General features: G+C 34.8%; 2 protein-coding genes across 2 annotated transcripts; one reads left to right on the top strand and one right to left on the bottom strand.

Moving 5' to 3' along the window:
• Positions 1-1637: 1637 nt before the first annotated feature.
• LOC128182320 (uncharacterized) lies at positions 1638-3474 on the bottom strand. Its single transcript, XM_052850903.1, has one exon. The coding sequence runs from the start codon at positions 2691-2693 to the stop codon at positions 1638-1640; it is 1056 nt and encodes a 351-aa protein (XP_052706863.1). The 5' UTR covers positions 2694-3474.
• A 4135-nt stretch (positions 3475-7609) lies between these two features.
• Positions 7610-8794, top strand: LOC128179428 (uncharacterized). Its single transcript, XM_052846838.1, has one exon. It carries the CDS (start codon positions 7658-7660, stop codon positions 8792-8794), a length of 1137 nt encoding a protein of 378 aa, XP_052702798.1. The 5' UTR covers positions 7610-7657.
• The last annotated feature ends 6727 nt before the right edge of the window (positions 8795-15521 follow it).

Here is a 15521-nt window from a genome sequence, read left to right as displayed (position 1 = left end):
CTTTAACGAAATTTTGAAAAATCCTTTACTTCTATACTTTATTTCAAAATATTTTTCCTTTCTGAGATATGGGTGATCAAAATTCTGGACTTTTGGCCCTTAAAAACCCCCAATTACGTAACACGTGATAAAATCATTACATTCATTGGATACATAACTGTAAGATAAACATATTTGCTTCTATAACTGTTCACAAAATATCACTCAGTAAAGGGCTACAGATGAAAGACTTTAGAGCCCTTTGGTCCCTTAATTGGAGGGGCCAGCCCCTTTTTCTTGATATCAAATGAAAGGTCTTGTAAAAATTAATCTTTTTTGCATTACAAGTGTTAACAAAATATTTTTCAGAAAAGAGACAAACTAAGAAAACCAGTAAAAATTACGACGTTTTTTTAGTCTCAATTTTCGGGACCAGGCGAGCTTAAACGCCTTTTAAGCATGACAAATATGAACGCCAAATAGCACATCTACAATCTCTTGTCTACAATCCCTGAAAGTTTGAACTCAATATCTTTTACCGTTTAGGAGGAGATCCCTGGACAAGCCGACCCTCTGAAAATCGTTAAAACGTCATTTTCTCAAGAACGGAAATGACGTCATCAAAATAAAAAAATGTATATTAAGTTCGGATTAATATCTATTAGATCTGAAAGTTTCACGAAAATCGGCTGAGCCATTTTCGAGAAATCGCCTGCACAAATTTTGTAAGAAAAAAAATAATAATAATAGGGAAAAAGAAACCGAACGAAAACAATAAGGTCTTCCGTTGGAAAACGAAAGACCTTAATAAAGCGTATTGTTAGGTAGCTAGATATTCCTCTGTCCTATTTGTATTACAAAGTCTAGAATAATGTCCACACAATGTAAACAAAGCAAAATAAAAACCCACAAATCGTGATTATTAAATTGTTTATACCTATTGGCATTTTATTTGATTCCGTGAAGGTTTCATGAGTCTATTCTCTACATGTACTCTGTAATATATCTTAAAATCAAAATCAGTTAAAATTACATTATTTTATTTAATCTTATTTCTATTTTATTGAGTTGATATGAGACACCTTAAAATACTTATGTTGATGGAAGAGCATTGTACATGTACATCATAATCAAATTATAACAATCGTTTTAAGGTTGTAGAAAAGCCATTTTGAAGCTTTAATTGAAGTAAAATTGAATTATTGTCATCCTGTTCAAAAATTGACCTGCTATATATTTCTAAGAAGAGAAATATTTCTTTTGACAAAAATCAGTGATATTTTCAAATCTTTTTTGATTATAAAAGTCGTAGCAATATATAAAAATTGAGATACATCACCTAGTCTACCTGCCATTTTAAAAAAACTGCAAATCAATTTGTCTAATCTTTACACTTTTTGATTACAGTTCGATGGAATGTTTAAATTTCAATAAGAACATAATATGTACAGTATTCTCCTATGCTATCTGTAGGAAAATTTAGCCGCATGAGAATTTCCATGTTGATACACTTATCTAATGTTGCATTGTTTATCACATGCCCTACGTTCGTAAACGAGGAACTAATCTCAAATATTTGTTACATAAAACTGGTTTTACTATTGATCTAAGTGTCTGACTTTGAAGCAAGCATAATACACCTGTTTCGAAGTATCCGTTTATCTTTTCTGAAAGGGACTTGATTGACGTACGCCTTCGACGGTCGCTAATTTACTGGCAAACATGTTGTTCTGTGGAACAAAAAAGTTTGACAGCACACATCGATATACACTTTCTAACAGAAATTTTAAACATTTCCAGAAATAATTTAATAAGCCGTTTGGATACCATGTGATATGTCCTATTTGTATGAGCCAAAACAATGTAGTCTTCACAAAATATGAACACAGAAACGGTTCTTCTATGTCTCGATTGACGACTTCCTGTAGGAATATTTTCAGAAGTCCATAACATAAAAACTGAGTATGGTTCATGGAATAAACAAGTTTTTGTTCCGCCAAAGAAAATGACATTCTCCATTCTAATTCATCTTCATTTTCATTTGGTAAAATTTTACTTCCAACTGGCACTAAATGACAGCCATGTTTTAGAATGGCTTCAAGCACGTGCTTAGGGGGCCAGTTATGTAGAGCGCATCTTTTTCTCCAATCCTCGGTTAACTTTGGCCAATAGGAACAATGCAAACAAAGAACGTGGTCAGATTCTACACATCCCATGAAACTGTTTGCACAAGGACCATGATATTTTATACTGCTATATGATTTTTTACCTTTAATCCATGTCAACATAATTTTTCTCCACTTTGAATTTGATAGATACATCCTGTCATTAAACCGAACAAGAGATGATGCAAATGTTATGATTCGTGGTGACGCAAGAAGATGTAGTCTGGCAAACCCCGGTGGTGTATCAGTGTCCTCCATGAGAATAATGGAATGTTTTGACAGATCATAAAAACTGGACTGTGATAAGTCAGTTATGACTTTATGATTGGTACACCAGTACATCAAGTCTACGTCGGAAGATGTAAACCTAAAACCTTCTCTTAAACTACCACTGTACATCACTCGTTGGCCTTCATGTATTTGTAAAGGTTTTATTATCATCTCCCTCATGTCCATCACCTCCCTCCTAATGGCCACTTCTGTCGGTGTCCCTATATAATCACATAGACCTACGTACAGGGCCTCAGACACACGGCAGTTATCAGACATTCTGTAAATTACACTTATTGTTTAAATCCGTCATCCGATATAAATAACCAACTTCAAAAAGTTTCAATCAATTTACACGTAACACTTTCTTAAACACACACACGCACACACTGCACATTAAATGCTCGTGGTCACATGGAAAGGTTTATCCTTTATTTTAACCTTCTCATGGCTGTAATAAATACCTGTTATTCAGAACACTTTGTGAAAAGAAAAACAGAGCAAATACAACGCAAGATAAAGAATGTTTATTTTATAAGTCCCCTACAAACGGCGTAGCTGTAAAACGGAAAATTTGGGTTGACAGATCTATACGGGGGACTATAATCTTCATTTCAGTTTATCAGTTATGCTGTTCTCATTTAGTTTTCCATACTTTATTTCGTTATGGTATGGCGAATTGATTTTAAAACGCCCAGTGTTGCCCAATATTAATGTTGTAATTAGCTAAGGTCCTGTGGTATTCGAGCACTTGACTTACAGATTTGAGGTGAACGTTCTAATCTATCGCGCTACGCTGTTAGATAACAATTATAAGGGGTATTGTTTATTTCGATAAGAAGTTCGTCACAATATGGAGGTGTCCCATAGTCTGGTTCCCGCACCCGCCACTCCCTTTTCATTTCGTATGATAGTCATCAAAGGTATTTTACCCCCGGAAGCACACATAGAACTTCAAACAATAAGTATGCTCCCGTTAGAGCAGTCATTCCGTTTATTTCATTGGGTGGGGACACCAACAAACCAATACTGATACGCAGACTGCATGCCTAGATCTCCTGTCGGAGGCAGCCATGTTAGTCATACACATAAAAGACAAAACCAAAGACGGATAACTTCCGGATTTCAAATAGAAAACAATTGAGTATGTGACATCCCTCTCTTTCCATTAAAAGCAAAATATTATGCATTTGTAATGAAAAATTGACTAGAGATTACGCAAGACTAGATTTCCATGCAAAAACAAACTACATAATTTCTAAACTCTAAATTACAGTTTTTAATTGTTTTTGTTAATTTTTTAAATGTAATAGCTATTTAACGCAACACAATAAGTCATTCAATATAGTCATTGAATTTTGCTGGTGGTCTGACGGTCCTGCCTGAGCGCGTGGTTTGGGGTTGAAACGGAACAGGTACGTTTTTCGGTTCAGCAGTGATGTTTGCATCTTTTTCATTAATGTGGTCCGAACGGTCCTGTAACTGAATGCTATCGCGCAAAACTTCAGGATTCACACAATTTCGCATGCCATCATTTCGCGGTGCATTCTCAGCACGGTAGTTGGTTGCGCGAAGGTGTCTTCGGTTCCTACGCAATTTCCTTCCATCTGACGACTGAACAACGTAGGATCTAGGTGATGCATGCTGTTCAATGACTTGACCAGGTTTCCATTTTCAGAGGGAAAATGGAAACCTGGTCAAGTCATTGAACAGCATGCATCACCTAGATCCTACGTTGTATTTGTAGCCATATCCTTGAGTTTAAGGAAGCTTGTTTCCTTCTCTTCATCCCAGTGCCATGCTGTGTTCTTCTCCAGCAGTGTTCTTAGGGGTGCACTGACTGTAGACAAGTGAGGCATGAATTTGCTGAGATATTGGATGAATCCCATAAATGTTTGTAGATCTTTCAAGCATGTCGGTTTTACCATGTTGCATACAGCTCTGATTTTTTCTGGATCAGGTTTGACTCCTTTGCTTGTGAGTCTATGGCCAACATATGTGACTTCCGATTTTCTAAATTCACATTTTTCTGCGCTGAGTTTGAGATTGTACTCCATTGCTCTCTCTAACACTCTCTTCAATCTTGCGTCATGCTCTTTCTGATTGGATCCCCACACCAGGATGTCATCAATAATGGCTTCTGCTCCCTCGATATCCAAGACCATTTGCGAGATCACTTTCTGGAACACTTCTGGAGCCGATTTGATGCCGAAAGGTAAGCGTGTAAATCTAAAGCGTCCAAATGGAGTGTTAAACGTGCATAATTTTGAGCTTTTCTCATCCAGTCTAAGTTGCCAGAATCCACTAGTGGCATCGAGTTTGGTGAATATTTTGGCATTTGGCATCTGTGAAATAACTTCCTCCACTGTTTTAAGAGGATAGTGTTCACGACAAATTGCTTTATTTAAGTCTCTTGGGTCAATACAAATTCTAATTTTGCCATTCGGTTTAATGACTGTGACCATCGAGTTAACCCATTCTGTAGGTTCTTCCTGTTTCACAATAACTCCCATCTCGGTCATTCGATCCAACTCTGTCTTGACTTTGTCCTTGATTGCAATAGGTATCTTTCTTGGTGGATGTACTACTGGAGTGACTGTTTTGTCTACACCTATAGTGTGCATGCCAGCAAGCATCCAAGGCCTTTGAACAAATTTTCATACATGTTGCTATTTACTATGTCTTCCGGTAATGCACTAGGAGTCAAGCTGTAAATGCGTTGCACCATCTTCATTTCTTGACAAGTTTTTGCTCCAAGAATAGCTTGTACGTCCTCTCTGACTATATAAAAGTCAACCTGAAAGTCTTGATCTCTGTGGCGGCATGTAAGGGAGGTGATGCCCATAGGTTTAATGAGATGTCCAGAATATGACTTGAGTGGGACATCTTTTCTCCGGATTTTAGGTTCACTGCATGTGGCTTTCAATGTTGCCAAAGACATAACATTGCACTTAGCACCTGTGTCCAACTGAAATTTTACAGGTACATTGTTCACAAGGATTGTCTCTTGCCATTCATCCATAGTCAGAGAGTTTACTTCTTCTATGGTATCGATAAATAGTTCTGATTCACTTTCAGAGTTGGTGTTGTCATCCACGTGGAGTGTGTGGAGTTTATGTGGCTTCAGTTTCATAGGATGTAGTTGATGACTGAAAATACTTGGTACATAGGAATAACTCAGACAAGCTCATGGGCTCGATGGAAATGTATGGTAGATCGGACTGAAAGCGAGACGCAACGATAAGCGATTTTAAATTGTCATGACTGAAGTTTATTTCCGATATTTATTTATAAATTTAGATAGTTAAAACGGGGAATGAAACTTACTTTGCTGTAACCATGTATACTTTATGAGCATATTCGATGTTATTCGAGTTTTACTGTATGAGGAAAAATAAAACTTAATGTATTAAAAAAGATCATGTAAGTTTTATGGTAATTAAGGTTGTATGGGACACCTGTCGATAGTAATGTGGCTAAACGTACATTATATTTAAAAAAAATTATCGATTCAGTTAAATTTTTCACAGTTTACAATATTTGTCCAAAAAGTATGTTTGATTTTTTTAAGGTCAGACGCGACCTATCTTCCATTTTTTTCTATTTTTTATCTCCATAATATGATGATTTCCACTTTGTAATTTCATGATTATATTTTTATGTAATATGATTCTTTTTTTATTTAGATATAAAGTATTCAATTAAAAATGTAAAGTATGACTTTACTTACAAGCATTCAAATGCATTTTGCATGCTGTACATGTATTTTAAGAAAAACTCTAAATATTCTAGCTCCGAAACGAGTCTGGAAATGTACCCTGAATTTTTGGGAATTAACAGGGACTAGTAAACAAGCTAAACAAAGACAGAATGTCAATTTAATGTCATGATATTTGTCATTGTCTCATATAAGAAATTACAAAATGTTTTTTTTATATGTATTTATTTTTTCTAGAAACCTAGACTCATATTGGCCACTTCCTTAGTCTACGATAGTTAAAAATAGAGACAGGTTTGTATTATTTGCATGATTGGTAGTAATATAAGTGGACATTCTGACCGCTTACCTTCATGACCTGTAAAATGGGGCAGCTAATTGTGTGGTCCCCTCCCATCGTCAGAGGGATGCAGCCATCACTGATGAACTTCCGGTATGGTTACGGATGTCCTTGCAAGCCTTTTTAAGGTTGCAGAAGTTGAAGTTGTCAGCCACCTGGAGGGAGTCAAAAGGTCAAGCACCTATGAGTAAATATGCTATCTTGATTCGCGGTTATAGTAATAACTTCGGTTACAGACCAAAACCGGCAAAATTAAAGGTCATAAGCTTGATATCGTCAAATCGATTCTATATTTTGTTAGGAAAAAAAATATGTGTTTTCAACCAGAGACTAATTCAAGTTCATTATTCGATATTTTCGCCAACGTTTTGCGGAATTGTTCTAGTAACGTACCGTGACATGATTACGCAGAATAGTGTATACAGGGCTATTTTCGCCCCGTGTATTTTTTTCCCTTCTACACTTACAAAAGGTTTCGCCCAGTCATAGTTAGTTTAAAGAACAATCATTTGAATTCGCCCAGTCTTAAATTATCCAACTACACGGACAACGGTGGCGAAAATAAAACTGGGCGAATATTTCACTGTTTACAGTAACCCGTAAACTCGTAGATGTTGTTTTGAAATTTAAAAGTCGGAATGTGAAAGCATAGGCCTTTTTATTTAAACAACTTTTATTTATTCATTTATTCATTTATTCACTTTGGTTGAGAACGAGAAAAAAATGATAATTATACAAGATAGTTTTGACTAAAGTTTGTTCGGTGGTACGTTATTAGGCTTAAGAATCATATTTTTAAGAATTTTAATGCTTACTTGTGTTCATGTTTGCTCTCCGGATTGCAGTTGACTCCGACAGGATATGACGTGGTCCTTGTCTGGATCCGGACCGTTTGGAGGTTCCAATATCGATTTGGACTCCAACGAAACATGTGTCCAATCCTAAAAAAATTCTCTTATTTGAAGTTACTACAAATTCATCCTCACTATGTCAGGGATCCCCATATAGTCACGTGACACCCGAGGCCATGAGCACGTAAATTTTTTGGTCCTGGTGATTTTGGTTTTATTGGAGTGTTTTTGATACAAAGTGGGATTCTATTTTAGTTTATTGTGTGTCAAATAGTGTTCTGTATTGATATATACTGGAAAAAAAGAGGAATTTCAACTTGGGTTTGTTTAAAACATGGAAACACGAAACAAAGGAATATCCAAAAAAAATGCTGACAACAGTTCACCCAAAGCCAAGCAAACCGAACATTCAGCAGAGCGTGACCAGGGTCCGTTATGTGACAAACTGAAAACCATATCGGACCAGGCCGAGTGTAATTATAACGAAATTACAACCTTGCGCTCCGAAAATGCTCAACTTAAGCGTGAACTTGATCTCCTGCGGTCGGTTGTGATTAGAATGGACAGAAAACTGTCACACATCGATGATGACATAACTGATCTTCGCTCGAGATCGATGAAAGACAATATATTGATTCACAACTATCCTTATACCCAACAAGAGGACTTGGCCACAGCGATACCCAATGATATAAAGCAATCACTGGGTGTCGATGTTGAGTTTGTCCGCATCCACAGGAACGGGGTCCGCCCACAGTTCAATGACAAACCGGTCACAATAACCGCTAAGTTGAAGGATCGCAATAAAAAGGATGAGATTCTCAACGCGCAGAGGCTAAAAAAAATTGCAAAACAGCGTTTACCCTTCTTCATCACTCCCCAACAGCCCGCACCCCTTACCTCCGCTAGAAATAAACTTTTTGATAAAGCGGATTCATTTCGCAAGCAGAACATTAACGCTAAAGTTCAAAGAAACGAGATAACAATGCCAAACGGTACGAAATACGAGGAAGAGGTACCCCTTATTTCCAGTGCGGATGCCTTGCAAATTTCCTCTGAGGAATATCAGTCCTTGGACGACGTTGTGGTTGTCTCCACGGAACCGGTGCAGAAAGACGGGTCTGAATTTATGGCGGTTGGCGCTAATATTCAGTCCTCGGACGAGGCCCTGAATATCTACAAAAAAACATCAATAGACCCTTACGCTGCAAGTTGCGACAGCAGAATCCTCGTCTACAGGTTTCGCGACCAAAGTGGAAAAACTATCGAAAATTACCACGACGATCGGGAGCATGGGGCAGGACGGAGAATGCTAAGGTACCTCCAAGACAATCGGATCAACGACGTTGCAATTGTTTTGACGCGATGGATGGGGCGCTCGCACATTGGCCCAGCCCGTTTTTCCATCATGGAAAACTTGGTTTGTGACCTTGTTAACAAACTAGATGATCCAAGTGACGCCGGAAAATAACTGAATTTTCCTCATTCACACTAAAAACTATTAAGGACAATGTCCGAATTACTTGTCTTTATAATTACGTATTTTGAAAAAAAAACTGTATATGTATTTTCAAACACATGAAAAGATCCCATTAATTAATTCAAATGCCGACTTTTCATTCTAACTATGCCTATAATTTAATTCCGGAAATATTTATGTCTACCATTGTTTACTCTAATTTTAGTAACGTGTCGGCATATCCAATGTAAACATTCTACCCCTCAACCAAATTCACCGTACATCAGCACGTGCCTTTAACTTTAAACCCAGCAATCGAGCACTCCTTTTCTTTCCCCCTTCTGTATGTTTCCTTTCTCAATCATGTATCAACCTCAGACTAGTATAATTATTGGACAAGAGCATTTTTTGACCGTGTTGTTGTATTTCCAGCGAATCGTACAAGGTAAGCAAACTTATTCTGTAACATGTCTTCGGTAAAAATTATATCTGCTAACTGTCAGGGTCTGCACGAATTTAAGAAAAGAAAAGATGTCTTTCAATATTATCGACAAACCCAATGCAATATTTTATGTTTACAAGACACTCATTTCACTTGTGATATGGAAGATAGTATTCAAAACGAATGGGGCAATGAAGTTTATTTTAATTCTTTTACCTCAAAGTCCAGAGGAGTAGCAATTTTTTTCAATAACAATTTTGAATATAAAGTACATAAGAATTTTACAAATGATTCTGGAAATTTTGTGGTACTAGACCTCAGCATTCAAAGCCATCGTTTAAGTTTGATCACAGTGTATGGTCCAAATGAGGACACGCCCCTTTTTTATGAAGAACTCTTTGAAATTGTAAGTGAAATAGGAAATAAAGACATAATAGTTGTTGGCGATTTTAATCTTATTATGGATCCCGATATGGATTATTACAATTATCTTCATCTTAACAATCCTAAAGCAAGAGATAAAGTAATAGAAAAAATAAATCAATTCAATCTTATTGATATTTTTAGAGAAACTCACCCTGATAAGAAAAGGTATACATGGCGTAAACCAACCCCTCTTAAACAAGCAAGACTAGATTTCTTTTTAATATCAAACACCCTACTGTGTATGTCACAAGAAAGTGAAATCATTGCAAGTTATAAGTCAGATCATTCACCAGTACTCCTTAGTCTAAAATTCAATGAATTTACACATGGAAAAGGTTTATGGAAGTTCAATAATGCACTTTTATATGATAAGGAATTCCTAGATGTTGTTAATAAAAAAATACAAGAAATAAAACAAAATTATGCAGTACCCGTATATAACAATGCATCTATTGACAAAATTCCAAATGATGAAATTCAATTCACTGTCAATGACCAGCTCTTTCTTGAAACACTATTAATGGAAATCAGGGGCAAATGTATATCATATTCTAGCTATGCCAAAAAGAAAAATAACGAAAAGGAGAAATTTTTAATAAACCAAATAAAACAGTTGGAGGAAAAGTATGAAGAAAACATTCAAACAATTAATTTTAAAAAGAAAGAATTAGAAAATATCAGAAATCACAAACTTATGGGAAGTCTAGTAAGATCAAGAGCTAAATGGACCTGTGAAGGAGAGAAACCAACAAGTTACTTTCTTAATCTTGAGAATAGAAATTTTGTAAATAAAATTGTCCCAAAATTAATAAAAGAAGATTGTTCCGAAGAAATCAATGGACAAAAGGAAATCCTGTTAGAGATAGAAAATTATTATAGAAATCTATATCAAAACAAGGGTGAATTTCAAGACTATGATTTAAATGAGATTCTAGAATCAGACTCTGAAATTTTTAAATTAAGCGATACTCAAAGAAATACCCTTGAAGGTGAAATAACTTATAATGAAGCCTCTCATGTATTGAAAAAAATGTCGAATAATAAGAGTCCTGGAAGTGACGGTTTCACTACAGAGTTCTTTAAAGTCTTTTGGAAATACTTAGGAGACTTTGTTATTAGATCAATAAATCACGGATACAATCTAGGGGAGTTATCTGTTACACAAAAGCAGGGTATAATCACCTGCATACCAAAAGATGGAAAAAGTAAATTTTACATGAAAAATTGGAGGCCAATCTCTTTATTAAATGTAGTTTATAAAATAGGGTCAGGCTGCATTGCTCAAAGAATGAAAACAATAATCAGTTCAATTATCAGTACCGATCAAAATGGCTTTGTTCCAGGAAGATACATAGGTGAAAATACTCGTCTTGTTTATGATTTAATGCAATATACTGAGAATAATAACATTCCTGGATTACTGTTAATGATTGATTTTGAAAAAGCATTTGACTCTGTCTCATGGAAATTTATTGATAAAACGCTTCAATTCTTTAACTTTGGTCCATCGCTCAGAAAATGGATATCAGTTTTTCAACAAAACACCTCCTCCTCTGTATCACAAGCAGGTTACTTATCCAACTTTTTTAAATTAGAGCGTGGTTGTCGTCAGGGTGATCCAATTTCATCATATATCTTTTTACTATGTGCTGAAGTACTAGCTATTAAATTAAAAAATAATAAAGGTATAAATGGTATTAACATAGATAATTCAGAATTTTTGTTATCACAATATGCAGACGATACCCTTATTATATTAGATGGCAGTGAGAGGTCTCTCAGAGAAGCAATTAGAGAGTTGAATAACTTTTATCAAATTTCTGGTCTCAAAATAAATATATCAAAAACTCAACTTGTCTGGATTGGTAGTAAAAAATACTCTTCTAATATAATATGTGAGGAAATGAACTTTCAATGGACAAGCACCTTTAAACTTTTAGGTATCTATTTTGATGTGGACTTAACAAATATACCAAAACTTAATTATGACAAGAAATTAGTAAAAATCAAGCATATCATCAATCAATGGAGTAAACGACGACTTACTCCACTTGGCAGAATAACTCTTATAAAATCATTGCTTATTGCACAATTAAATCACCTCTTCATTTCTCTACCCTCCCCATCAAATACTTTCATGAAAAATCTGAATGGAACTCTTTTTAATTTTTTATGGCATTCCAAAGTAGATAAACTTAAAAGAAAGCAAGTAGTGCAAGACTATATTAATGGAGGTTTAAAAATGCTTGATATTAACAATTACAATCTGGGATTAAAATCATCATGGATAAAAAGAATTCTTTATTCCCAAGAAACAAAATGGAAAGTGCTGCTTGGCAAAACTGTATCTATAGAAAAAATATTAAAAACTGGATCAGACTATATTAATGTTGTTAAAAAGGAAATAAAAAACCCTTTCTGGAAAGATACATTTACTGTCTTTCAAATAATTCAAGAAAAATTAGAAGTTCAATCATGGGATGAATTTATTACTCAGCCTATTTGGAACAACCCGAAAATCAAAATTGAAAATAAAACAGTTTTCTATACAAACTGGTTTGATAAGAACATAGTATACATAGCAGATTTGCTTGATGAAAATGGAAATTTTTATTCTTTACAAGATTTACAAAAAAAAATTAAGATAAAAACAAATTTTCTGAATTATGCATCACTTAGAAATTCAATTAAAGCAAGTCTCTCAAGCTCAAAAATTCAAATTGGAACAAATAGCCCTAGACCGTTTCTTCCTCATAATATTAAAACATTTTGTAACAACAAAAAAGGAACAAAACATATCTACAATATTCTTACTACAGAAAAAATTACTCCTCTTGGAAAAGTAAAATGGGGAAAGTTTTTTGAAATTTTAGACCTTCAGTGGGAAAATATCTTCACATTTCCTTTTTTATACACCAAGGATTCTAAATTGCAATGGTTGCAATTTAGAATAAATCAGTATATTTTGACAACAAACTCATTTTTATTTAAAATAGGTAAAACTGACACAAAGTTGTGTTCTTTATGTCAAAGTAATGAAGAAACTATCGTGCATCTGTTTTGGGACTGTTTACATGTCCAAAATCTTTTAAGCCACTTTATATCAATATGTGACGGAAAAGGTTTACATATTACATTAGAAGAAAAATCATTTATATTAGGAACCCCTAATTCAATTTATTTGGGTATAATTTTTCTTATAATCAAATCTTACATATACAGGAAAAGATGTCTACAGGAAAACTTATCAATCCAAGAACTTCTGATTGATCTCAAAACCCATATAACTACACTTAAATACACTGCAACAAAACAAGGCAAATATAATAATTTCTTAAACCAATGGACTGACTGGCTTTTTCTCATGTACATGTAGATCCTGACCATTGACATATTTACATAAGGCACGATTTATATATACCTTGTCTGAATACAACAACTCGGTAGTAAATATTTTGATTACGCCTAATTATTAATAAAATATTTCTGACATGATACATGTATCCTCATAATTCCCCCACTCTCTCCCCCCCCCTCCTCTCCACTTCCTACTGTCCCTCATTTTCTCTCCCTTAAATTGTTGAAATTGATCTTGTCAACAGACTTTTCAATTGTGCTAAATATACTTACATGTATATATATATTGTATGATATATTGTATGTGCAAATGAAATTAATATCAATAAAAAAAAAAAAAAAAAAAAAAAAAAAAAAAAAAAAAATGTCAGGGATCCTGGGCCACGAGTGGACTCAGGACCCCTGACATTGAGGATGTTACAAATTATGAGAAGAAGTTGGTCATCATTTAGTATCTAACTATTGATAATAAGAATCTGATGTACTTTTATTCCCACTCCGTGATATCAATGTAATCTTGGTGCTATTTTCAGGACAGTTTGGACGAAAAAGTCTAAATAGTTTACCTTTTAAATTTGGATATTTTCTTCTATTAAAATATTATTGTATATAGACCAAACTCAATTTTCCTTCGTCCTACAAACCCCATCACCCTCATGCACAAACATTTGTATGTCGTTGTTTTAGTATAATTTTAAATTCACGGAGTCCGTTTAATTATTGATATTGACTACAAAGTCAATTTGAGAGTGACTTAATATATCATAACTAAGGATATATTTTCTTTGAATGGCCTTTTTATACCGAGCGCAGCGAGAGGCGGGCGAAGCCCGCCTCGCGAAGCGAGGATTAATGGTAACACGTATATATAAGAAAATCAGTGAAAAATGAAAGTTGAATCAGGGGTACTGAGGCCAAAAAAAATTTCTTCCAGCCCTGGGCGCCGCCATATTGGCTGCCATTTTGTTTTTAAAAAGTTAGTTCGATCATTGATTGACTGGTACTTATCGATGTTTATTGCCCCTAAACTCGATTTAATAAGTTCCAGTGTTTCAATAGAAGGTAATTTGAATTAAAAGAAATTAAAAAGGAAACCAGATAAGTTTCAATAGTGCTTCAGTCAAGAAACACGACTTGTTCTATGTATGTCTTATCAAATTATCAGATGGAAAATAAAAACATTAACGTCAAGGAACTGATCTTTAAGATTCTGAATAAAGTATTCAATTTTATTACATTGGCATTCATATTAATTAAATTGATGAACAATGAAAGAAGAAATAAAAAAAATTTCGGAATAACGTAAGTCTCTTCGGCTATTTCCGAAGACGTTTTACGTCTGAAATATGACGTCATAATGTAGACTGAGCACGCGACGTTTAGTTTAACTTTGACGAATGATTTGAGTAGGCAACCTTATTGGCGGATCCTACTGTGTGCGTTTTAAATAGATTTATTATACAAAAATCAAACTACACTGTGTTAAATCTGCGCTCGGTCCTACGGTCACACCGTTTACATATTATCCAGCTCACAGAAGCTTGTTTTTGTGATAAATATTCACCCTATACTATGATAACAACACAATGAAATTTCGTGTATGTACTCCTATTTTAAGCTCCTAAGGGGTTTTCAAATGATAGCGAGCGCAGCGAGGCGGCGCGAAGCGCCGCTCGCGTAGCGAGCTCCATAGACAACGTGTACGAACGGAGGAAATTCGGGTTGAAATCTGCACATTGTTCAAAGAAAATTTTATGAGGCCACGTGAAAACGTTCTACTATCCCAGTGATCCTTTGCGGTGCATAGCAACATGGTGGAACAGAAAGTGTTTCTACGGAAAATTCTTACCTCTACATCGCATACATCATTTTCATTTAACAATAATAAAAAAATCCTTCTAAAAACATTACAGTAAACAACAAATAAGCTTACGTAAAAAAACTGAACTTTTGCTGACACATGACGTCATTTCCTTCTCCGAATTTGTCCGACAATTTACGAAAACTGTCGAGCGCAAAAGAATGTTAACTATGACGTCACAAAGATCTCGCGTTTTAATTTCCCGCGACACATTTAGAGGTGGATCAAGCATATGTACTGGATCATGTAGGAAGTACTCAGTATCAGTGTTAACGGTGACTCTTTGGCTGATTAGTTTTGTTTTGATGATTTTTTTTTTTGCTTAGTAAATACACATGCAAGTTCCATGCTAAATTTATTGTCATATTGATCCAATCATATATGCATACGTTAGGTAGGTGACAAAAAATTATTAAGAAAGAAAAGTCTAATCATTATTAGATCTACGTGCAGCCACGTCATTTTGTAATGAATAGATAAATGAAAAGAATTAAACTGTTAAAATACATGTATCAACCGGTACATGTATTTGTTATATAGTTGCATATGTGGTCAAATAATATTGGATATCACACACTAAGAAAGGGGTGAGGGCACATGTCTACAACGCTTATATAGCGTACAAAAATTAAAAAGATTTAAAACAAAATTAA

Source organism: Crassostrea angulata, chromosome 4 (genome assembly GCF_025612915.1).
Source record: "Crassostrea angulata isolate pt1a10 chromosome 4, ASM2561291v2, whole genome shotgun sequence".
NCBI lineage: Eukaryota > Metazoa > Mollusca > Bivalvia > Ostreida > Ostreidae > Magallana > Magallana angulata.
Note: the sequence above shows the minus strand (reverse complement) of the source record. Positions and strands in the feature narration are given on the sequence as shown.

Excerpts from the sequence above, each read along its gene's own strand:
- LOC128182320 (XM_052850903.1), bottom strand. The coding sequence starts at position 2,693 with ATGTCTGATAACTGCCGTGTGTCTGAGGCCCTGTACGTAGGTCTATGT.
- LOC128179428 (XM_052846838.1), top strand. The coding sequence starts at position 7,658 with ATGGAAACACGAAACAAAGGAATATCCAAAAAAAATGCTGACAACAGT.